Source organism: Lolium perenne, chromosome 6 (genome assembly GCF_019359855.2).
Source record: "Lolium perenne isolate Kyuss_39 chromosome 6, Kyuss_2.0, whole genome shotgun sequence".
Taxonomy (NCBI): Eukaryota; Viridiplantae; Streptophyta; class Magnoliopsida; order Poales; family Poaceae; genus Lolium; species Lolium perenne.
The window spans coordinates 244608927-244633905 of NC_067249.2; the positions used below are offsets into that span (position 1 = coordinate 244608927).

At 44.3% G+C, this 24979-nt stretch overlaps 1 protein-coding gene across 1 annotated transcript; it reads left to right on the forward strand.

Moving 5' to 3' along the window:
- Positions 1-19836: 19836 nt before the first annotated feature.
- Positions 19837-21227, forward strand: LOC127305643 (mitogen-activated protein kinase kinase 5). The gene has a single exon (XM_051336150.2). The coding sequence runs from the start codon at positions 19837-19839 to the stop codon at positions 20947-20949; it is 1113 nt and encodes a 370-aa protein (XP_051192110.1). The 3' UTR covers positions 20950-21227.
- The last annotated feature ends 3752 nt before the right edge of the window (positions 21228-24979 follow it).

Consider the following 24979-nt stretch of genomic DNA (forward strand, 5'->3'; position numbering starts at 1 on the left):
GCGCTGTTGCCGGGGGGGAAAGGTAAAAGGTACTCACACTCCGGATCTCGGCTACTAAGCTATTTTCCGGCGCCGTTGTAAGTACTCGAAGCTATTTCCTTTAGATCCTGCAATTGCATCTTTTTGTTTCTTGTTTTTATATCACTAGTAAGGCATAATGGAAAGCAACGGTGAGCTTTTAAAACTATTTCCTGAGTTAAGACATGGATGGTTTGATGCGAAAATTAAAAAACCCATGGAACATATTAGTATGAACACTTTGCATACCATTGTTGCTAATGATATGGAAAGTTCTAAGCTTGGGGAAGCTGGTTTTGATGAGCATGATATTTTTAGTCCCCCAAGCATTGAGGAGAAAATTTACTTTGATGATACTTTACCTCCTATTTATGATGAATATAATGATAGTAGTCTTTTGGTGCCGCCTGTTATGGAGGATAAATTTGATTATGATTACAATATGCCTCCTATATTTGATGATGAGAATAATAATGATAGCTACTTTGTTGAATTTGCTCCCACTATAACTAATAAAATTGATTATGCTGATGTGGAGAGTAATAATTTTATGCATGAGACTCATGATAAGAATGCTTTATGTGATAGTTATATTGTTGAGTTTGCTCATGATGCTACTGAAAGTTATTATGAGAGAGGAAAATATGGTTGTAGAAATTTTCATGTTACTAAAATGCCTCTCTATATGCTGAAATTTTGGAAGCTACACTTGTTCTATCTTCCTATGCTTGTTACTTTGCTCTTCATGAACTTGTTTATTTACAAGATTCCTTTTCATAGGAAGCATGTTAGAATTAAATGTGTTTTGAATTTGCTTCTTGATGCTCTCTTTTGCTTCAACTACTATTTCTTGCGAGTGCATCATTAAAACTGCTGAGCCCATCTTAATGGCTATAAAGAAAGCACTTCTTGGGAGATAACCCATGTGTTTATTTTACTACAACAATTTTGTTTTATATTTGTGTCTTGGAAGTTGTTACTACTGTAGAAACATCTCCTTATCTTAGTTTTGTTGCATTGTTGTGCCAAGTAAAGTCTTTGATAGTAAGGTTCATACTAGATTTGGATTACTGCGCAGAAACAGATTTCTTGCTATCACGAATCTGGGCTGAATTCTCTGTAGGTAACTCAGAAAATTCTGCCAATTTACGTGAGTGATCCACAGATATGTACACAACTTTCATTCAATTTGAGCATTTTCATTTGAGCAAGTCTGGTGCCTCTTAGAAATTCGTCTTTACGGACTGTTCTGTTTTGACAGATTCTGCCTTTTATTTCGCATTGCCTCTTTTGCTATGCTTGATGGATTTTTCTATTCCATTAACTTTCAGTAGCTTTGTGCAATGTCCAGAAGTGTTAAGAATGATTGTGTCACCTCTGAACATTTGAGTTTTTGATTATGCATTAACCCTCTAACGAGTTTGTTTCGAGTTTGGTGTGGAGGAAGTTTTCAAGGGTCAAGAGAGGAGGATGATACAATATGATCAAGAAGAGTGAAAGCTCTAAGCTTGGGGATGCCCCAGTGGTTCATCCCTGCATATTTCAAGAAGACTCAAGCATCTAAGCTTGGGGATGCCCAAGGCATCCCCTTCTTCATCGACAACATTATCAGGTTCCTCTAGTGAAACTATATTTTTATTCCATCACATCTTATGTACTTTACTTGGAGCGTCCGTATGTTTTTGTTTTTGTTTGAATAAATGCTTGTGTGGGAGAGAGACACGCTCCGCTGGTTCATATGAACACATGTGTTCTTAGCTTTTAATGTTCATGGCGAAGGTTGAAACTGCTTCGTTAATTGTTATATGGTTGGAAACGGGAAATGCTACATGTAGTAATTGGTATGATGTCTTGAATAATTTGATACTTGGCAATTGTTGTGCTCATGATTAAGCTCTTGCATCATATACTTTGCACCTATTAGTGAAGAACTACATAGAGCTTGCTAAAATTGGTTTGCATGATTGGTCTCTCTAAGGTCTAGATATTTTCTAGTAAAGTGTTTGAACAACAAGGAAGACTGTGTAGAGTCTTATAATGCTTGCAATATGTTTTTATGTAAGTTTAGCTGTACTAGTTCATACTTGTGTTTGCTTCAAACAACCTTGCTAGCCTAAGCCTTGTATTGAGAGGGAATACTTCTCGTGCATCCAAATCCTTGAGCCAATAACTTTGCCATTTGTGTCCACCATACCTACCTACTACATGGTATTTCTCCGCCATTCCAAAGTAAATTGCTTGAGTGCTATCTTTAAACACTTCAAAATTTATTACCTCTTATTTGTGTCAATGTTTTATAGCTCATGGGGAAGTATGTGGTGTTTATCTTTCAATCTTGTTGGGCAACTTTCACCAATGGACTAGTGGCTTCATCCGCTTATCCAATAATTTTGCAAAAAGAGCTGGCAATGGGATTCCCAGTCCCAAATTAATTAACCTTCATAATTTTACAAAAATAGACACTCCTCCATGGTATGTGATTGTTGGACGGCACCCGAGGATTCAGTTAGCCATGGCTTGAGAAAGCAAAGGTGGGGAGGAGTGTCATCTAAATAAAACTAAAATAAAAAGGTACTCCTTCATTGTATGAGATTGTTGGCAGGCACCGAGGATTCGGTTAGCCATGGTTTGTGAAAGCAAGGTTGGAAGGAGTGCCACCTAAAAATAAAAAAAATGTTTCATGGGAGCCGCTCTTAGAAAGTCTGTCTGGCAAGGGGGTTAGAGTGCCCACTACCATTCGTTGACAACAACAAACACCTCTCAAAATTTTACTTTTATGCTCTCTTTATGTTTTCAAAATAAAAGCTCTAGCACAAATATAGCAATCGATACTTTCCTCTTCGAAGGGCCATTCTTTTACTTTTATGTTGAGTTAGTTCACCACTTCTTTCTGTCTTAGAAGCAAACACTTGTGTCAACTGTGCATTGATTCCTACATACTTGCATATTGCACTTGTTATATTACTTTATGTTGACAATATCCATGAGATATACATGTTACAAGTTGAAAGCAACCGCTGAAACTTAATCTTCCTTTGTGTTGCTTCAACGCCTTTACTTTGAATTTACTGCTTTATGAATTAACTCTTATGCAAGACTTATTGATGCTTGTCTTGAAAGTACTATTCATGAAAAGTCTTTGCTATATGATTCAGTTGTTTAATCATTGTCTTTACCATTGCTTTGAATCACTTCATTCATCTCATATGCTTTACAATAGTATGATCAAGATTATGTTGGTAGCATGTCACTTCAGAAATTATCTTTGTTATCGTTTACCTACTCGAGGACAAGTAGGAACTAAGCTTGGGGATGCTGATACGTCTCCAACGTATCTATAATGTATGATGTTCCATGCTTGTTTTATGACAATACCTACATGTTTTGTTCACACTTTATATCGTTTTTATGCGTTTTCCGGAACTAACCTATTGACGAGATACCGAAGGGCCAGTTGCTGTTTTCTGCTGTTTTTGGTTTCAGAAATCCTACAAAGGAAATATTCTCGGAATCGGACGAAATCAACGCCCAATATCTTATTTTTCCCGGAAGCTTCCAGAGCACCGAAGAGGGGCCAGAGGGGAGCCAGGGGGCCCCACCCCACAGGGCGGCGCGGCCAAGGGGGGCGCCCCCCTAGTGTGGGTCCCCCGTGGCCCCTCCGACTCCGACTCTTCGCCTATTTAGGCCTCCCTGACCTAAAACTTCGACACCGATTGACGAAACCCGAGAAAACCTTCCAGAGCCGCCGCCATCGCGAAACTCCAATTCGGGGGACAGAAGTCTCTGTTCCGGCACCCTGCTGGGACGGGGAATTGCCCCCGGAGTCATCTCCACCGCCGTCTCCACCGCCATCTTCACCGCCATCGCTGTCTCCATGATGAGGAGGGAGTAATTCACCCCCGGGGCTGAGGGCTCCGCTGTAGCTATGTGGTTCATCTCTCTCTTTGTGATCTAGTTGAATATCATCTATGTGCTACTCTAGTGATGTTATTAAAGTAGTCTATTCCTCCTCCATGATGTAATGGTGATAGTGTGTGCATCATGTAGTACTTGGTATATGCTATGATTGTGATCTCTTGTAGATTATGAAGTTAACTATTACTATGAAGGTATTGATGCAATTTATTCCCCCTTTCATAGTCTGTCGGTGACGGTGTGCATGCTATGTTAGTACTCGGTATAATTGTGTTGATCTATCATGCACTCTAAGGTTATTTAAATATGAATATCGAATGTTGTGGAGCTTGTTAACTCCAGCATTGAGGTGCTCTTGTAGCCCTACACAACTAGTGGTGTTCATCATCCAACAAGAGAGTGTAGAGTGGTTCTATTATGTGATCATTGTTGAGAGTGTCCACTAGTGAAAGCAGGATCCCTAGGCCTTGCTTCCAAGCATCGAATCTCCGTTTGTTTAATGTTTTGTTGCATGTTTACTCGCTGCCATATTTTATTCAGATTGCTATTACCACTCATATACATCCATATTACTTGCATCTCACTATCTCTTCGCCGAACTAGTGCACCTATACATCTGACAAGTGTATTAGGTGTGTTGGGGACACAAGAGACTTCTTGCATTGTGATCGCAGGGTTGCTTGAGAGGGATATCTTTGACCGCTTCCTCCCTGAGTTCGATAAACCTTGGGTGATCCACTTAAGGGAAAACTTGCTGCTGTTCTACAAACCTCTGCTCTTGGAGGCCCAACACAGTCTACAGGAAAAGAAGCGTGAGTAGACATCAGGGACGCGGCTGGAATTGCTCTCAACTCCTTCTTCCAAGCACGCCCAGCAAAAGCGTCACATCGGCCGATTGGGAGACACCGCCCCAAGATGCCAGGTGCCACGAGATCTGGGAGATGCTAGTTTCTGGCCCCATCCCCAAACACGACCCCAAATTATAGTTTTTTCGTTTTATAGTTTCTAGTATTTGAACCCACAACCAATTTTAACACACAAATAAAATACATTTGACAATCAAACACACTAACAATTAAAACATACAAAAAATTAAATTATCAAAGTTCAATTTGATCAAGCCACCATCACATTTGTTGACTCTCCTTTGAGCCTCTAGAGATGCTCCATAAGATCATCTTGCAGTTGCTGATTAGTAATCGAGTCGCGGATTTCTTCATGCATGGCAATAAAATCAACAAAATTCTTAGGTACCTAGTGATCAACATCCGCAAGAGGGCCCTCGCACTCATAGGGACAGAAAATTCCTAGCGCAAACCTTGCGGCCAGTCTCGATGATCATGTTGTGCATGATCACATAAGCATGCATCACCTCCCACATGGGTCTTGAGACCAGGTAAGAGCAAGAGGGCACCGAAAAATGCAAAGCAAAACTGGGGCACACGAAATGCCCACAACTCTCCCGACGCTCAGCAAAGTGGGATTTCTTCTGACCTAGATAGTACACTTTGATATATGAGCGGACATTGATTCATAGTTGCATGGTTGAGCATAACCTTCCATACATTTCATGAAAACCTGAGATAGCTGCAGCACAGTGATGTCATTGTGCGATCCTGCCGTGCCAAAGAATGAATGACATATCTGCATGCCTTGATCTGCCAGAGCCTTAAGTGCCACAGTGCAGTATCGGTGATGCCCTTTGTACAAATCCTGCCAAGCAAACAAAAGTTCTTCCATGACGGCCACATGCAATCGATGCTTCTAAGCATTCTAGGAAATCCCCTAGCAACATTTTGTGTCATTGATACGTCTCCGACGTATCGATAATTTCTTATGTTCCATGCCACATTATTGATGTTATCTACATGTTTTATGCACACTTTATGTCATATTCGTGCATTTTCTGGAACTAACCTATTAACAAGATGCCGAAGTGCCGATTCTTTGTTTTACTGTTTTTGGTTTCGTAAATCCTAGTAAGGAAATATTCTCGGAATTGGACGAAATCAACGCCCGGGGTCCTATTTTGCCACGAAGCTTCCGGTAAGTCCGAAGAAGAGACGAAGAGGGGCCACGAGGGGGCCACACCCTAGGCGGCGCGGCCCCCTTGGCCGCGCGGCCCTGTGGTGTGGGGCCCTCGTGCCGCCTCTTGACCTGCCCTTCCGCCTACTTAAAGCCTCCTCCGTCGCGAAAACCCCGGTACCGAGAGCCACGATACGGAAAACCTTCCGCAGACGCCGCCGCCGCCGATCCCATCTCGGGGGATCCAGAGATCGCCTCGGCACCCTGCCGGGAGAGGGAATCATCTCCCGGAGGACTCTACGCCGCCATGGTCGCCTCCGGAGTGATGTGTGAGTAGTCTACCCCTGGACTATGGGTCCATAGCAGTAGCTAGATGGTTGTCTTCTCCCCATTGTGCTATCATTGTCGGATCTTGTGAGCTGCCTAACATGATCAAGATCATCTATCTGTAATTCTATATGTTGCGTTTGTTGGGATCCGATGAATAGAGAATACTTGTTATGTTGATTATCAAAGTTATATCTATGTGTTGTTTATGATCTTGCATGCTCTCCGTTACTAGTAGATGCTCTGGCCAAGTAGATGCTTGTAACTCCAAGAGGGAGTATTTATGCTCGATCGTGGGTTCATGCCTGCATTGACACCGGGACGATGTGAGAAAGTTCTAAGGTTGTGTTGTGCCGTTGCCACTAGGGATAAAACATTGATGCTATGTCTAAGGATGTAGTTGTTGATTACATTACGCACCATACTTAATGCAATTGTCTCTGTTGCTTTGCAACTTAATACCTGAAGGGGTTCGGATGATAACCTGAAGGTGGACTTTTTAGGCATAGATGCAGTTGGATGGCGGTCTATGTACTTTGTCGTAATGCCCAATTAAATCTCACTATACTCATCATGATATGTATGTGCATGGTCATGCCCTCTTTATTTGTTAATTGCCCAACTGTAATTTGTTCACCCAACATGTCGTTTATCTTATGGGAGAGACACCTCTAGTGAACTGTGGACCCCGGTCCAATTCTCTTTCTTGAAATACAATCTCTTGCAATATTGTTCTACTGTTTTCTGCAAACAATCATCTTCCACACAATACGGTTAATCCTTTGTTACAGCAAGCCGGTGAGATTGACAACCTCACTGTTTCGTTGGGGCAAAGTACTTTGGTTGTGTTGTGCAGGTTCCACGTTGGCGCCGGAATCTCTGGTGTTGCGCCGCACTACATCCCGCCGCCATCAACCTTCAACGTGCTTCTTGGCTCCTACTGGTTCGATAACCTTGGTTTCATACTGAGGGAAACTTGCCGCTGTACGCATCACACCTTCCTCTTAGGGTTCCCAACGGACGCGTGTTGAACGCGTATCAAGCAGCTTTTTCTGGCGCCGTTGCTTGCGGGAGATCAAGACACGCTGCAAGGGGAGTCTCCACTTCTCAATCTCCTTACTTTGTTTTTGTCTTGCTTAGTTTTATTTACTACTTTGTTTGCTGCACTAAATCAAAATACAAAAAAATTAGTTGCTAGTTTTACTTTATTTGCTATCTTGTTTGCTATATCAAAAACACAAAAAAATTAGTTACTTGCATTTACTTTATCTAGTTTGCTTTATTTACTGTCTTGCACTCTATATTAAAAATACAAAAAAATTAGTTACTTTTGTTACCATGTCTAGCTCTGAACCTGTTACTTCTTCGCCTGAAGAATTAGTCTTCACTTTCAAACAAGGGGATGAGGAGAGTTTTAAGGATGCTTGGTCTAGAATTTTTACTTCTTATCGTAAAACTGAACCTCAAATGACTCTAAGTTTGCTCCTTAGTAATTTTTATTTTGGTCTTATGGTTCGCTATAGATATGCTTTGGATACTTTAGTGGGAGGAGATTTCCTTCATTGCAATGGGGATCAAGCTTTTAATGCCATAAAAAAGTTGGTTGCATCACATGATTCAGCTAATAACTTTGATTCAGCCCTCACCAGCATTTATAATAGATTAAACAATCTCGAGATAAGTACATCTCGCTTGGATGATAACTATTGCCATGTTCGTAATCGTCTTGAACAAGTTTTAGTGAACTCTAAACTTTCATTGTGGGATCCTACTGTTAAAATTGTTATCGGTGATCGAACTCTTCATGCCTACTGTGATATTATGTCTGAATTTTGCCTTATGCCTGAAAGCATTTATAAATCTTTGAAACTTTGGGGAGTCGATGAAGGAGGAGAAGGAATAACTCTCATTGATAACTCTATTATAATTCCTAAGGGAATAGCTGCAGGTGTGCATACAACCATTCTTGGAAGAACAATATCCATTGATTATCTTGTTATTGAATGTGTAGGGACAGGAAAAATCACACTCGGAAGATCCTCGAAACTATTGGGAGCAGTCATTGATGTGGGAGAAGGCACTCTGAAATTCACCTCTATACCGGGGGGAAATCATATATTTCCTAAACCAAAGGGAAAGAAAAACAATAAGAAAGGTAAGGGTAAAGCCCAAGGTAAGGTTGACACACCGTCTCTTGATAATACTTGATACACACTTTCTGCGCCTAGCTGAAAGGCGTTAAAGAAAAGCGCTTATGGGAGACAACCCATGTTTTTACCTATAGTACTTTGTTTTTATTTTGTGTCTTGGAAGTTGTTTACTACTGTAGCAACCTCTCCTTATCTTAGTTTAGTATTTTATTGTGCCAAGTAAAGCCGTTGATAGAAAAGTAAGTACTAGATTTGGATTACTGCGCAGTTCCAGATTTCTTTGCTGTCACGAATCTGGGTCTACCTCCCTGTAGGTAGCTCAGAAAATTAAGACAATTTACGTGCATGATCCTCAGATATGTACGCAACTTTCATTCAATTTGGGCATTTTCATTTGAGTAAGTCTGGTGCCATTTTAAAATTCGTCAATACGAACTGTTCTGTTTTGACAGATTCTGCCTTTTATTTCGCATTGCCTCTTTTGCTATGTTGGATGAATTTCTTTGATCCATGAATGTCCAGTAGCTTTATGCAATGTCCAGAAGTGTTAAGAATGATTGTGTCACCTCTGAATATGTTAATTTTTATTGTGCACTAACCCTCTAATGAGTTGTTTCGAGTTTGGTGTGGAGGAAGTTTTCAAGGATCAAAAGAGCAGTATGATGCAACATGATCAAGGAGAGTGAAAGCTCTAAGCTTGGGGATGCCCCGGTGGTTCACCCCTGCATATATTAAGAAGACTCAAGCGTCTAAGCTTGGGGATGCCCAAGGCATCCCCTTCTTCATCGACAACATTATCAGGTTCCTCCCCTGAAACTATATTTTTATTTCATCACATCCTATGTGCTTTTCTTGGAGCGTCGGTTTGTTTTTGTTTTTGTTTTGTTTGAATAAAATGGATCCTAGCATTCACTTTATGGGAGAGAGACACGCTTCGCTGTAGCATATGGACAAGTATGTCCTTGGTTTCTACTCATAGTATTCATGGCGAAGTTTCTCCTTCGTTAAATTGTTATATGGTTGGAATTTGAAAATGATACATGTAGTAATTGCTATTAATGTCTTGGGTAATGTGATACTTGGCAATTGTTGTGCTCATGATTAAGCTCTTGCATCATATGCTTTGCACCCATTAATGAAGAAATACATAGAGCATGCTAAAATTTGGTTTGCATATTTGGTTTCTCTAAGGTCTAGATAATTTCTAGTATTGAGTTTGAACAACAAGGAAGACGGTGTAGAGTCTTATAATGTTTTCAATATGTCTTTTATGTGAGTTTTGCTGCACCGGTTCATCCTTGTGTTTGTTTCAAATAAGCCTTGCTAGCCTAAACCTTGTATCGAGAGGGAATACTTCTCATGCATCCAAAATACTTGAGCCAACCACTATGCCATTTGTGTCCACCATACCTACCTACTACATGGTATTTCCCGCCATTCCAAAGTAAATTGCTTGAGTGCTACCTTTAAAATTCCATCATTTACCTTTGCAATATATAGCTCATGGGACAAATAGCTTAAAAACTATTGTGGTATTGAATATGTACTTATGCACTTTATCTCTAATTAAGTTGCTTGTTGTGCGATAACCATGTTCACTGGGGACGCCATCAACTATTCCTTGTTGAATTTCATGTGAGTTGCTATGCATGTCCGTCTTGTCTGAAGTAAGAGAGATCTACCACCTTATGGTTAAGCATGCATATTGTTAGAGAAGAGCATTGGGCCGCTAACTAAAGCCATGATACATGGTGGAAGTTTCAGTTTTGGACATATATCCTCAATCTCAAATGAGAAAATTATTAATTGTTGTTACATGCTTATGCATAAAAGAGGAGTCCATTATCTGTTGTCTATGTTGTCCCGGTATGGATGTCTAAGTTGAGAATAATCAATAGCGAGAAATCCAATGCGAGCTTTCTCCTTAGACCTTTGTACAGGCGGCATAGAGGTACCCCTTTGTGACACTTGGTTAAAACATGTGCATTGTGATGATCCGGTAGTCCAAGCTAATTAGGACAAGGTGCGGGCACTATTAGTACACTATGCATGAGGCTTGCAACTTATAAGATATAATTTACATGATACATATGCTTTATTACTACCGTTGACAAAATTGTTTCATGTTTTCAAAATCAAAGCTCTAGCACAAATATAGCAATCGATGCTTTTCCTCTATGGAGGACCATTCTTTTACTTTCAATGTTGAGTCAGTTCACCTATTTCTCTCCACCTCAAGAAGCAAACACTTGTGTGAACTGTGCATTGATTCCTACATACTTGCTTATTGCACTTATTATATTACTCTATGTTGACAATATCCATGAGATATACATGTTATGAGTTGAAAGCAACCGCTGAAACTTAATCTTCTTTTGTGTTGCTTCAATGCCTTTACTTTGAATTATTGCTTTATGAGTTAACTCTTATGCAAGACTTATTGATGCTTGTCTTGAAGTGCTATTCATGAAAAGTCTTTGCTTTATGATTCACTTGTTTATTCATGTCATATACATTGTTTTGATCGCTGCATTCACTACATATGCTTTACAAATAGTATGATCAAGGTTATGATGGCATGTCACTCCAGAAATTATCTGTGTTATCGTTTTACCCGCTCGGGACGAGCAGAACTAAGCTTGGGGATGCTGATACGTCTCCGACGTATCGATAATTTCTTATGTTCCATGCCACATTATTGATGTTATCTACATGTTTTATGCACACTTTATGTCATATTCGTGCATTTTCTGGAACTAACCTATTAACAAGATGCCGAAGTGCCGATTCTTTGTCTGCTGTTTTTGGTTTCAGAAATCCTAGTAAGGAAATATTCTCGGAATTGGACGAAATCAACGCCCGGGGTCCTATTTTGCCACGAAGCTTCCGTAAGTCCGAAGAAGAGACGAAGAGGGGCCACGAGGGGGCCACACCCTAGGCGGCGCGGCCCCCTTGGCCGCGCGGCCCGTGGTGTGGGGCCCTCGTGCCGCCTCTTGACCTGCCCTTCCGCCTACTTAAAGCCTCCGTCGCGAAAACCCCGATGCACGAGAGCCACGATACGGAAAACCTTCCCGAGAGACGCCGCCGCCGCCGATCCCATCTCGGGGGATCCAGGAGATCGCCTCCGGCACCCTGCCGGAGAGGGGAATCATCTCCCGGAGGACTCTACGCCGCCATGGTCGCCTCCGGAGTGATGTGTGAGTAGTCTACCCCTGGACTATGGGTCCATAGCAGTAGCTAGATGGTTGTCTTCTCCCCATTGTGCTATCATTGTCGGATCTTGTGAGCTGCCTAACATGATCAAGATCATCTATCTGTAATTCTATATGTTGCGTTTGTTGGGATCCGATGAATAGAGAATACTTGTTATGTTGATTATCAAAGTTATATCTATGTGTTGTTTATGATCTTGCATGCTCTCCGTTACTAGTAGATGCTCTGGCCAAGTAGATGCTTGTAACTCCAAGAGGGAGTATTTATGCTCGATAGTGGGTTCATGCCTGCATTGACACCGGGACAGTGTGATGAAAGTTCTAAGGTTGTGTTGTGCTGTTGCCACTAGGGATAAAACATTGATGCTATGTCTAAGGATGTAGTTGTTGATTACATTACGCACCATACTTAATGCAATTGTCTGTTGCTTTGCAACTTAATACTGGAAGGGGTTCGGATGGACTTTTTAGGCATAGATGCAGTTGGATGGCGGTCTATGTACTTTGTCGTAATGCCCAATTAAATCTCACTATACTCATCATGATATGTATGTGCATGGTCATGCCCTCTTTATTTGTCAATTGCCCAACTGTAATTTGTTCACCCAACATGCTGTTTATCTTATGGGAGAGACACCTCTAGTGAACTGTGGACCCCGGTCCAATTCTCTTTACTGAAATACAATCTACTGCAATATTGTTCTACTGTTTTCTGCAAACAATCATCTTCCACACAATACGGTTAATCCTTTGTTACAGCAAGCCGGTGAGATTGACAACCTCACTGTTTCGTTGGGGCAAAGTACTTTGGTTGTGTTGTGCAGGTTCCACGTTGGCGCCGGAATCTCTGGTGTTGCGCCGCACTACATCCCGCCGCCATCAACCTTCAACGTGCTTCTTGGCTCCTACTGGTTCGATAACCTTGGTTTCATACTGAGGGAAACTTGCCGCTGTACGCATCACACCTTCCTCTTGGGGTTCCCAACGGACGCGTGTTGAACGCGTATCAGTCATGCATGATGGTAGCACTGGCTGCTTCATTTTGTCCTCTCAAATAGTCTTTGCAAAACTTTACCACCACTGCTCTGCAGAATCTATACAAGCGTTTGATGGCAGTGGACTCAGTCATGCGAAGGTAGTCGTCTTGTGCGGCTTGTGCATCAGCAAGAGCTCCATATGCAAGAATCCTCGTGGCAACAATGCACTTCTAGATCGATGAGAACCAAGGCGTGCCAATGCCATCGTGATTCAGCAAAAGTACTTGCTGTACTATCTCACGCCATGAAGAATTTTCGTGAACACATCCTTGCTCATCATGTAACGCCTCTGACCTATGTTTGCTCCGTTCGTGAAGTAGTCCGTGTAAAGCATGTATATGACCCTCCATCCTCGCCCAGGGCTTCGATTTCTTTGTTTCACGCATGGAACCTTCATGCCACAACCTCTTCTTTAGCTCTGCCGCATGCTTTTTTTAAGGCAAGCGAGGATCGAAAAGTGCTCACGATCATCAGCGTTGACATTGGCCATCATTTGATGGTCATCATCTCATCATCATTATCTATGTCTACGAGGCAAAAGAAATGGTTAATGAAAATAACTGCGGCAAGAGAGGCAAGACACACCAGCGACAACGCCTACTTTTATTGACATACTAATATTGACATACTAATATTGACATACTTTTCTATGACCCAAGAGATCATGGAAAATTAACTGAAATGCTTGCAATATATGTACTTATAATCACTAGTTCACTTTTGCCTATCTGAAATGATAGTGTACTTGCTGAACATCCTTTTTCTCCACCGGTAGCATACTTCAGTAGTATTAGAAACAAGGACCAGCTAGTACCCTTCTTTTAATCAATGCGTCCAAATGAAATTAGATATATATGTTACTCCCTCCGTTACTTGATATAAGGTGTATAGTTTTTCTTTAAAAAAAGCTCCAAAATATAAGGTGTATTGCGTAGAACCACTCATTTGAACATTTTTTTACGGATTCGATTGCATTTTCTTGAATCATGCAAACTCCTCTATTTTCTCAAAGCAATAATTTAGGGGTAATCTTGCCCAAAACTCATGTAACTTGCCCTCAATGTGTGTTCCTTAATTTCCATACCAAAAACTATACACCCTATATCTAGAAACGGAAGGGGTATTGTTTCCCTCCCTTCTAGTGGTTGCAAGTATCAGTTGTCATGTTGTTAGCTTGATAAAACATTGGTACAAACCTGAAAATATAAAGTAAGTGTTAGACATTCAATTAGATAACTATGTAGATTACTGAATATAGATAATTCTTGCTTTCCAATGATTCGTATCTACCCATTGAGAAATCATTCTTATGTTGCATTGACAATGAAGAACTTGGCATCAAATATTGAGTTGGGACTTGGATGTTGTGGTACCACCTTTGTTGTGAGAATGCACTTACTACAAGGGTTAGTGTTAATCACAGTCTGCAGGTAGTCCAAATTCTAGTGTACTTCATCAATTGAAGACCTAGGACCACTTGTAGGGTTATCTTCGTAACTCTATATGCCATCGCCCTTTGAAATATCAACACCATATTTTCCCTTTGTAGTCTCTATCATGGTCTCAACACGAGTCTTAGGATCTATTCTCGTGCCCTTCTCAGATACCTTCGCAAACCATTTCCTAGCTACATTGCATGCTTTGCCATAAGTTTTGCAGGTATGTTCCAAATTCATTTTCTGAGACGCAATGTTGTTTCATGACTAGAGCACTCATGAAAAATTAACAACCTTCTTCCTTTTGGATTAGTCAATAGTTATTTTGTGTTTGAAGTTCCCGTTATAATGGAAGTTTCCGAGCTATGCAAAGTCGGCACAACTCTGCTAAACTAATAAACATTAGTAAAATACATCCGAAGACATGGTTGTTCTTTTGGATATATCCTGTTCCCATCATACCACGTCCTTGTCTTCCTTCCCTTTGTCCTAGTCTTCCTTCCACTTGGCAGTAACAAATGCATATTTTTAGCTTCATGATCATCTTCTCCTAACAAGTCACAATCTGAGATAGAACTAGAGGAGGGGACATAATAAGCAAGAGCATAACTCTCTGCACTGAAGTGTGATCTCTCCGTTGGCCCCCTCCGTACAGTTAAAGAGTAACGACTTCAGACATGGCCAAATCCTATAGTGTGATGGGGAGTGTGTACAAGGCATGTGAATGGATTCACCGCCGTATAGCTGACCCGCAATTGCTAGTTTAACTTTCCTCAATGGTTCGAGCTTCTTCCTCTTCACGGGCGCATGCATTATCATCATTCTAACTGTTGTATGAATCATAATACAACTCATCTACTTCGGCTTCATGTTCACATGATCTCTCCTTCTTTCTCCTGATGTCAATAGTTCTTTGACTCATCTCCAATTTATCTTTCCTTGTTGTTTCATCACGGTCTTCAGGAATATATTCCCCCATGTTGAACTATAAATCATCATATCAATCCTCTCTCAAACTATATAAATAGTCTGGTAAACTATCAGACTGCTTGTCTTGAACACAAAAATTCTTCCTTCTTTATGTTGACCCTTTGCTGAATTAGAAAATATTCACCACCTTGTACATCAACAACTGGCTAGTCATTTGCACAAGTCTTGCTTTGTTGAGTGCTAATGTAAATTAAACCATCAACTTCTTCAGCTGGTTGACTTGGAAAACAAACACCCTCATTGTCAACATCATAAACAACTTCTTCTTCTATCTCTAAAATGAGAATGTGTTACTCACATTATGTGTTCATGTTAATTAGTATGTGTTTTTGTTTCCCCCTTCGTTAGAATTAGTGTAATGCACTACTTATCCTCACATAACTCGACCATCTGCAGAACCTTCACCATTCCATCTATTAACACCATACATGCATCACTTTTTCCACCATTCTTCAAATAATACATTGAATCACTAATTTCAAAGCCCCCGGTCTCAATAAGAACTGGTAGATTCATGTAGGTTATATCAGACCGACATAATTCCCTCTATAAATTATCATGGACAATATACAGAAATGGAGCAAAAAGGAATTTTAATGAACTATGATTTGAAATCCTAATCCCTAAGTTCAAATTGACGAGAACGGTAGGAGGGGAAGTGCAGAGAAGAAGACTTACTCCACCTTGCAGAGAGAGAGGTGGTGAAGCCGGGTTCGCCTTCCAAATCTTCGTTGCGGTTGCTGCGGGAACAACAAGTACTGTGTGGTGGCCGGGTTTGAGCTCTCACAATTCTCTATCATCACATAGATAAGCCACGACAAAGCTGCCACCAACCGCATTGTTTTTGCCGCCACCGTCATAGGGATTTAACGTTGCCATTACTACACAGTGGGGGGAGCAAAGCGTGCGCGTTAGAGAGCGTGAATGGAAACTAGCCTGACCGAAACGATCTAGATCTAATAAGAACTTCTTGGTGGGCCTCACGCGCCGTTAACATTCGTTAACGGGGAATGTTAATGGCCATGTGCTCGCGCCTGCCCCGTGCCAAGATGCCTAAGATGCATGTAGCTGGGCCTCCCCTGTTAGAAATAACATCAAACGAGCTCAAATGTGCAATAGGTATTTTCTGCAAAAATTAGAGAGCCGCCTAGTGCATTTTATTTTTAAAAAAGGTGGTGATTTTTTATAGTCTTGCCTGCAATTGTGGTGGGTTTTTTCTTCATATTTTAACTCTGATCTGGTTGTAGTTGTTCGTGGCTTTGATTAGTTGCAAGGTACCATGTGTGACAAAACCTTGGGTGCTCCTATGCTACGGTTCATGCGTCCGTTACCCCGTGACACGTGCAGGCGGATCCCGGGTGGGCTAGCCCATGTACAGCTCGACCGATGTACATTTTTTCTCGATCGCTACGGATTCCTTCTCGTTCGCACCTGTTCGTTCGGATTCTGCAATTTAATATTTTTGTTTGAATTCAAAAATGGTTTTTAAAAAATTCAAATATAAAAAATTCTGTTTTAATAATATTCACAAGTCAAAAATGTTCAAACCTAAAAATGTTCAAAATTTGAAAAAATGGTTCAAAATTGAAAAATGTTCAAATCTAGAAAATATTCAAAATTTGAAAAATGGTTCAAAGCCCAATATTGTTCAATACAAATGATATTCAGATTTAAACATGTTCACGATTCAAAAATATTCAAATTTCAAAAAATGTTCAAAATTTGAAAAGGTTCAAAAACTGAAAGTTCAAATTTAAAAATTGTTCCAATAAAAAACTTGTTCAAAATTAAAAAAAATCAGATTTTAAAAAGTTCAAACTTCAAAAACAATAATTATAAAAATCTTGATCTTTTTTGAAAAAGGAAATAATAATAACTGAAAAATGAAAAGAAAAATAAGCTGGAAAACATGAAAACTAGAAAATAACCCGAAGAAAAAGGAAAACCAGAAAAAATAAGGACACACATAACCAAACTAAATCAGAAGAATCTAGAAGGTTCCTAAACCGGAAAAACAACCAGAGGAAACTTAGGCCGGCCTATTTCAGATCGTCAGTGTGTGAAGCGTCAAATAGGATTCACCCAAAACCATACCCCAATGACACAATCACATCGTAAGCAAAATCCCGTATGGCCCATGATGGTGCCTGCTGAGACAAGGCGAGTCACGGGCGTCCGTTGTTACGCGCTAATCATTATTCCAAAGCTCCAAAGCGAGTATCAACAACCGAATATAACCATTAAAATTTCCAGGGTAGCAGTAGGTTAAGTCAACTGCTGTGCTACCACTACCGGTTGCTTACTTCATTGATCTGCATTTTATAGTCCAACAAAAATATAGTTGGTGGATTCTGTTTACACACAGGTTTTACAAAACAATTGTGTACCTTCTGATTCGACGGTTTTCTTCTTCCCCTGGTGTCAAAGATCTGGAAATCAGCTTGACCAAGCTGAGCTAATACAAAACACCACAGTGCGTAGTAGAAACCGTTAAGTGTACCAACCGTGATTATATTAGTATATCGCTCTCTTCTGAATCGGCGAGTTCTTTAAATGGGGCTGCTGCTTGCTGTCTACGCGTAATCTCAAATATTCTATATCATTTTTTACGAATCATCTAAACTTATTTGTTCGAGAAATCCACCACGCATCATGCGTGCACGTTATCGCTTTGTCCCTGTGTTCGGCTCAACTACGATTCAAGGGTTTTTCATATGTTCCCATATCTAAACCAAAAGAAAGAATCTTATGATGGTGAGCATATACGGAAGGAGGGCATGCCTGCGAACATCAAGCAAAGCATACCCAAAGCCAAGTATATTGAACTATGCAGGAGTAAGACACATCACACTTCACACATCAATTTCACGAAACACTTGATATCTACAAGCTATCTATACCTTTCAATTTGCATTCGACCACATAATTGTTTTTGCGATTACAACCTCTCTAGTTCCAAAGTTTTGCAGCCATGCAACGCTAAAAACTCTCTAGTGCGCAGGGGCAAGTCCCCAACCTTAACCACTTCTTGTATCATGACATGGAGAGGGGGCAATGAGGAGGGAGGCCGTGATGTGTGGCAAGGGAAGGGAGGAGGCGGTGGCTCCCTATCTCTGACCATTGGATTTGGCAATGGAAGGCTCATGGATGTGTTCAAGCATCGTCGCCAGGAAACTCGTTTATTGTTCTCTTCAAGCTTTTTAAGATTTTATTTGGAAGCACTCTTTTTTTGGGCGGTATGTCCTTTCTTGTGGCCGCTGGATGTGGATTTTTTGTTCATGATCGTCGGATTCCAAAATATTATTTTCACAGGATATGCTTTACCAAACAAATGTTCATTGGCTATGCTTTAGATGTCATTATATTATATCGTCAATAACCTTTATAATACATGATTTGTGTGTGAGGATAGAAGCATTCCAAATCCAAAACACACCTCGATTTTCCTTTTATGTTAATGCTCACTGGGCAAGAAAGCCCCCTCCTTCGTTTTTCCTTGTTCTCACCTCACCTCTCAGTTCCTCCATGCAGAGCTCACATCTGTTTGGGAAACAATATGCCACTCTCCCTCAATGAAACTGAAAACATCATCATATTTTTTCTTGAACGGCAAACGAATTATTGTCATGTTGCCTTCAGGAGGATGACAAATTCATGTACACCGTTTCCCACCATAACCTTCGGTGGTCTCGCAATCCCTTGGGAGATTAGATGGTTCATCTCTTTTAAGATTATATACATGGATTGAATTGAAGTTGCATACTTGCATCTTCCTAGCAAAGTGGTTAGTTGAACATACGTTTTTTTTATTTCCATACATATGATCCTTGTTTGTGCACCACTCGTGCCACCGTGCTTTCCGGACGTTTAGATATGCACAAAAAGAAAGAAGTAACGGACAATGCTCACCAACAAGTGTTTACTGTAGATCTTGGCGTTAGCGGTAGGCGACGCCAACTGGAGAGCTTTTAACTTTCTTTTGGCTCTGGATGCTGGTTAATTCGCTATGTCGTTATCTAAATGACCGTGGATCACACCCCCTTTTTTGGGGGTGTTGCACAAAAAGAAGGAGCTCACACGACAAGTGAACCACACGAGTGACCCGACGCAAGTGAGCTCACACGCAGGGTTCTCAACAATTCAGGAGCGAGAAATGCACGTGTTACAACAATTTTTATCACTTAATTCTATTGGAGATTTGAACCAAATAAATTGCAGAAACACTGATTATTTCATAATCCGGCGCCATAGGAAAAACAAAGAAAAACTTTATTTCAAGAAATTAGTATCGATGAATGCAGTGCAGACTATACAGTATGATTCTGTGGTTTTGAGTTGTATTTCTATTTGTATCGGACGGCAGGCAAGGAAGAAATTAATTAGGGAAAAAATGCATCTATATCTTACCGGCCCCCGGCGTCACGTCTGCTCCTTGTCCTCATCTCTCTCTCGGTTTGTTCATCTTAAGCAGAGAGAGAGAGAGAGGTCTTGTCCCTTGGCCTCCCTCGCTCGCTCGCTCCTGCCGTGCCGCGTCTATAAAAAACACTCGTCTTTCTCCAATCCGTCTCCTCCCCTCACCCCGGCGATCTCCTCTTCCCACCCGACCACCGACGCCAACCGATCCGGCCGCAGCGAGCGAGCTCGCCCGCGCGCACGAGAGAGAAGAAGGTCCTCACCGGCATATCGATCCAACCACCCGTTCCGGCCGGCGCCGCGTTCCGTTGCGATGCGACCGGGCGGCCCGCCCAACGGCAGGCCGGGGCTGGGTCCGGGTCAGCCGCAGCCGCAGCAGCAGCCGGGCACGCCGGGGCGCGGGCGACGCCGCCCGGATCTCACGCTGCTGCCGCTGCCGCAGCGCGACCTCACGTCGCTCGCCGTGCCGCTGCCCCTGCCGCCGCCGCCGTCCTCCGCGCCGTCCTCCACCTCCTCCTCCGGGTCCGGGTCCGGCCCCTCGTCCATGGGCGCGCCGACGCCGCCCAACTCGGCCGGCTCCGCGCCGCCGGCCCCGCCGCCGCTGGGCGAGCTGGAGCGCGTGCGCCGCATCGGGAGCGGCGCGGGCGGGACGGTGTGGATGGTGCGGCACGCGCCCACGGGCCGGGCGTACGCGCTCAAGGTGCTCTACGGGCACCACGACGACGCCGTCCGGCGGCAGATCACGCGGGAGATCGCCATCCTGCGCACCGCCGAGCACCCGGCCATCGTGCGGTGCCACGGCATGTACGAGCAGGCGGGGGAGCTGCAGATCCTGCTGGAGTACATGGACGGGGGCTCCCTCGAGGGCCGCCGCATCGCCACCGAGGCGTTCCTCGCCGACGTGGCGCGGCAGGTGCTGTCCGGGATCGCGTACCTGCACCGCCGCCACATCGTGCACCGCGACATCAAGCCGTCCAACCTGCTCATCGACTCGGCCCGCCGCGTCAAGATCGCCGACTTCGGGGTGGGCCGCATCCTGAACCAGACCATGGACCCCTGCAACTCCTCCGTCGGCACCATCGCCTACATGAGCCCCGAGCGCATCAACACGGACCTCAACGACGGCGCATACGACGGCTACGCCGGCGACATCTGGAGCTTCGGCCTCAGCATCCTCGAGTTCTACCTCGGCAGGTTCCCGCTCGGGGAGAACCTGGGGAAGCTCGGCGACTGGGCGGCCCTCATGGTCGCCATCTGCTACTCCGACTCGCCCGCCGCGCCGCCCACCGCGTCCCCGGAGCTCAGGAGCTTCATCAGCTGCTGCCTGCAGAAGAACCCGGCCAGGCGCCCGTCCGCCGCGCAGCTGCTGCAGCACAAGTTCATCGCCGGGCCGCAGCCGCAGGTCCTCGCCCCTCCGCCATCGTGATGGCTCGCCCGCCCGCCCGCCCGCCATAATTAGTAATTGGGACTCCATCCGGTGTTGATCCGCTCCTGCCCGGACATGGATGTACGGTGGTCGGCAATGAGACATGGGATCTAGGGGGGTCGTCGTCCTAGCCATTTTGGGTATTCAAGCCGCCGCCGCCGCAAATCATCCAGCCATCCCCTGTTGTCTCCTGAAATTAAGCTCTGTTCATCTTTTCTTTCTTCTTTCGTTCTTGTTAAATGTTCATTATGTTCTTCCAAATGATGATCACATGATAATATGAGCTGTTAATTTAGAAAGAAACTTGTAGCAGCAGATACTATCGTGGCAGCAAGTGGTGATGATGATCTGCTCCATGTGGACAAGTTGATGATGATGATGATGATGATCACGACATAAGAGGCTTCCTGGATCTCGCAATTTCGAGGTGGATTGCATAAAGCAAATCTCGAAATGGGAATCGAACCAACTTTCATACGATTCCCCTTTCTTTCTCTCTCTCTCTCTGGTGTTCTTGGTGAATCAATTTATTCTCCTGAAAAAGATGTGTGGCTAGCTAGCAGCAATCATGCGCGCATAATAATAGTATCCATCCATCCACACATATACATATTCTTCCTTTCTTTTTCTATCATCTCTTCTCGGTTGCGCTCTTCTTTTGGGCCTGCGGCGGCTCATCCGTGCTTTGGACGCGCAGATTCTGGTCATTTCTCACGCTTAGAGCATCTCCAGCCGCGTCCCCCAAACCGCGCCGGATCGAGCGTTTGGGGGACGTGTTTCGTTCGTGCCGCGTTTGGGGGACGTCGCTCCCCAGCCGCGTCCCCCAAACGCCGCCCCCAAACATTTAAAATAATTTTTTTGGCTTTTTTATTTCAATTTCCACAAACTAATACATAATTTAGAACGTGGTTTACACGAAAACATAATTGGGAACGTGGTTTTCCACAAACTAATACATAGTTTGAACCATCGTTGACACAAATATAAAATTTTGCAAAGAAACTAAACCTAACTAGGCCGTGCATCGAAGGTTTCCTGTGTTCGCTGCTAAGAAAGAACACTCGAGGGCACACCCAGTCACCTAAACTGGAAAATCCAGGTGGTGACGGTGCCCTTGTTGGTTCTACCGAGGAAGAACAGACAGAGACCTCCGTGCACGTATTCGCTGCGAAGAAACAACACTCATTCAGTCGTCCTCCTCGTCGGTGCTGTCGTCGTGGGAGTCCCTGTCGACGTGGTAGTCCCGGAGGCAGCGCCTCTCGTCGAAGACCTTGACGCTCATGTCCCTGTTGCCGAAGTAGGAGAACACGAGGATGAAGCCGGCTTCGAGGCTGTGGTGGCGCGCGAACTTCTCCCAGCCGATGTTGAGGTACATCTTGCCGCGCGCGTCGTAGATCGCCTTGACGATCCACCGGCAGTAGCCGCACGAATGCTCCCGCAGATGCATCGTGCGCGGGCGTACGCCGCCGACGTACTCGGCGAAGGAGTCCGGCAGCCTCTGGATGCCGCGCGGGTCGCCCTTGAGGACGTGGACGAACTCGAACAGGACGTCCGGCTCCACGTCCATCTCCGACGATGAAGACGACGGCGTGGGAGGCGACGGCGAGCGTTCAGCTATGCCGCGGCCACGACCACGACCACGACCACGGCCGCGGCCGCGAGGTCGGCCTCCGCCTCTACCAGACATAGCGTCGAGTCTTGTTGAGAGATGGTGGCGGCTAGGGTTTGGGAGAGAGGCGCTAGGGTTTGTATGTGAGAGGGACGATGAGAGGCGCCCCTTTTTATAGGCCGGAGGGAGGCGGAGGAGCGGTGGCGCTCATTAACGCCGGCACGCAGAGCTAGGCGCGACGGGACGCGTCGCTGCGCCTCTCGCGGGAATCGCACCGTCGCTGCGCGCCAATAACTTCCGTCGCGAGGTAGGCGACGGTTAGGTTTAAATTAATTGTGCCGCTGACGGGTCGGCCCCGCCACTCCCCGCCTCGCTTTTCGTTGTGTCCGGCGTCCCCGGAGCGTCCCCTGTGGGACGGGGACGGGCTCGGGGCGCCGGACACCGAATGGGGGCGCGCCGGACAAAAATGGGCTTTGGGGGACGCGGCTGGAACGCATTTTCTGTCCGGCGCGCCCCAAATCCCTTTGGGGGACGGTTTGGGGGACGCGACTGGTGACATAGGCATCCCAAATGGGCCTGCCGAAGATGGTACCCGGGGTTTACTGGAGGCCCAATACCCGAAGAATAAGAAGATTCGGGAGCCCAAGATTTACTAAGGAAAGATAGAGTTGTAATAGAAATTGTTGTTTGTAATCTGGCGGGACGAGTTAGAAACCGTCCCGGACTCTGTAAACTTGTATAGCACGAATCCCTCGGCTTCACCTCATATATAAGGGGGAGTCGAGGGACAAAGGAATCAACCAAATCATTGTCTGCAAACCCTAGTTTTCACAATCGTCGAGTACTTTTCGGCTGAAACCTTCGAGATCTACTTACCCTCTACTTCTAACTAAACCCTAGCCTACAATCCATAGGCATTGACAAGTTAATCCCTTGTCAATTGGCGCCGTCTGTGGGAATTAGAGGCGTAAGGAGCTGATCTCGATGGCACGCTCAAGATCTTCGACATCGTCAACCGCAAGCAACACAATGGATCGAGGTAAACAGATCGCTACTGGTCTTGTCGATTTTGTTCCTCACCCACCCTCCCGTTTGGATGCATATGCGTATCTGGCGGAGCCCATGGAGATGACGTTCGGAAGGTTCCACTTTCGCGTCGAGAAGGAAGGATCGTATCGTGTCGAAATTCCGATTTCGTCGGGATCATCAGTGGCCGATTCCGATTTTTCAAGCTATGCATCGTCAAACGAGTCAGGAGAAGAAGAAACCTCGGCGACACGCTACGTCGATGCTCGAGCAAGAGAGAAACTCGCCAAGATCTTCAACGACATATCGTTTGAGTCATCTGCGGACTCGTATATAAGCGATGGCTCAAGCGATGTCGACAGTCATGACTTCATCGACAAATCTCTCACAGTGGGCAAGGTCCTCATCAATCTCAACGATGATGTCACCAAACCCAACATAGATCTGAGTACAAGGTATCATCAGATTTACGCCATTGAAGGTCAAGAGGAGACATCTGAGGCTTTCGATAGTTTGGGAAATCCATACGTCGATCCCTCCAATCTGCGACAAGGCTTGGGCAACAAATACGTCGGGCCAGAGCCGCGAGATAGAGTTCAACTTTCACAAGCAGCGTGGGACGTAGCTGCGAGAGCTATGAACGGCACAACCAATGGCTACCACAGCCACACCGGAAGAATTGCAAGCATATCAATATAGGCTCGCACGAGCTGCCAGGGAATTGGAAAAACAGACACCTGAGTTGAACAGAGAAAGGAGGCGCTTACGCATCCAAAGAGAAGGGCAGATCTAAGTCGACAATCTAGAACTACGGGTGATAGCCATCGGGAGGCGCGGAACAGAGCAAGATCAAGGCTGCAACACATACCCGAGGCGTAAAGAGAACACTTGGTTCAAAACCTCGACATGTCCTTTATGTCGATAGATACAAGAGGAAACATCATCCCTAAGACACCAGGCTGGGTATATGGCGACACATGCTTTTATCCTTGCATCTAAACCACCTCCGGTGACCCAAGGGAAACACTGTACAATATGGCGGTAGCAGGAGTTGGAGCTATGGGGACAGCGTTTATATCAACGCCTCCCGAAGGAGTGGCAAGGCAAAATAGTCCGCGACCCGCAGCAAAGAAGAACAGGCAAAGACTCAAGGGCCAAGTGGAGCAAGAGACACAAAGAAGCACAAGCAAGAGTCGACAGAGCGCGGCAAAACAGAAGGGATCATCGGCAATCCCCGAACTCAACGACGAAGATATGTGCGGCTTACCATGCTTCACGAGGAGAGTCCGAAAACGCGAGTCCCCTCGGATTCAAGTTACCCGATAATTTCAAGAAATTCGACGGCCTTCAAGATCCGGAGGATTGGCTAGTCGACTATCCTGAGACGGTGAAGGC

Bases quoted from the DNA above. Each gene is read 5' to 3' on its own strand.
- LOC127305643 (XM_051336150.2), top strand. From the start codon at position 19,837: ATGCGACCGGGCGGCCCGCCCAACGGCAGGCCGGGGCTGGGTCCGGGT.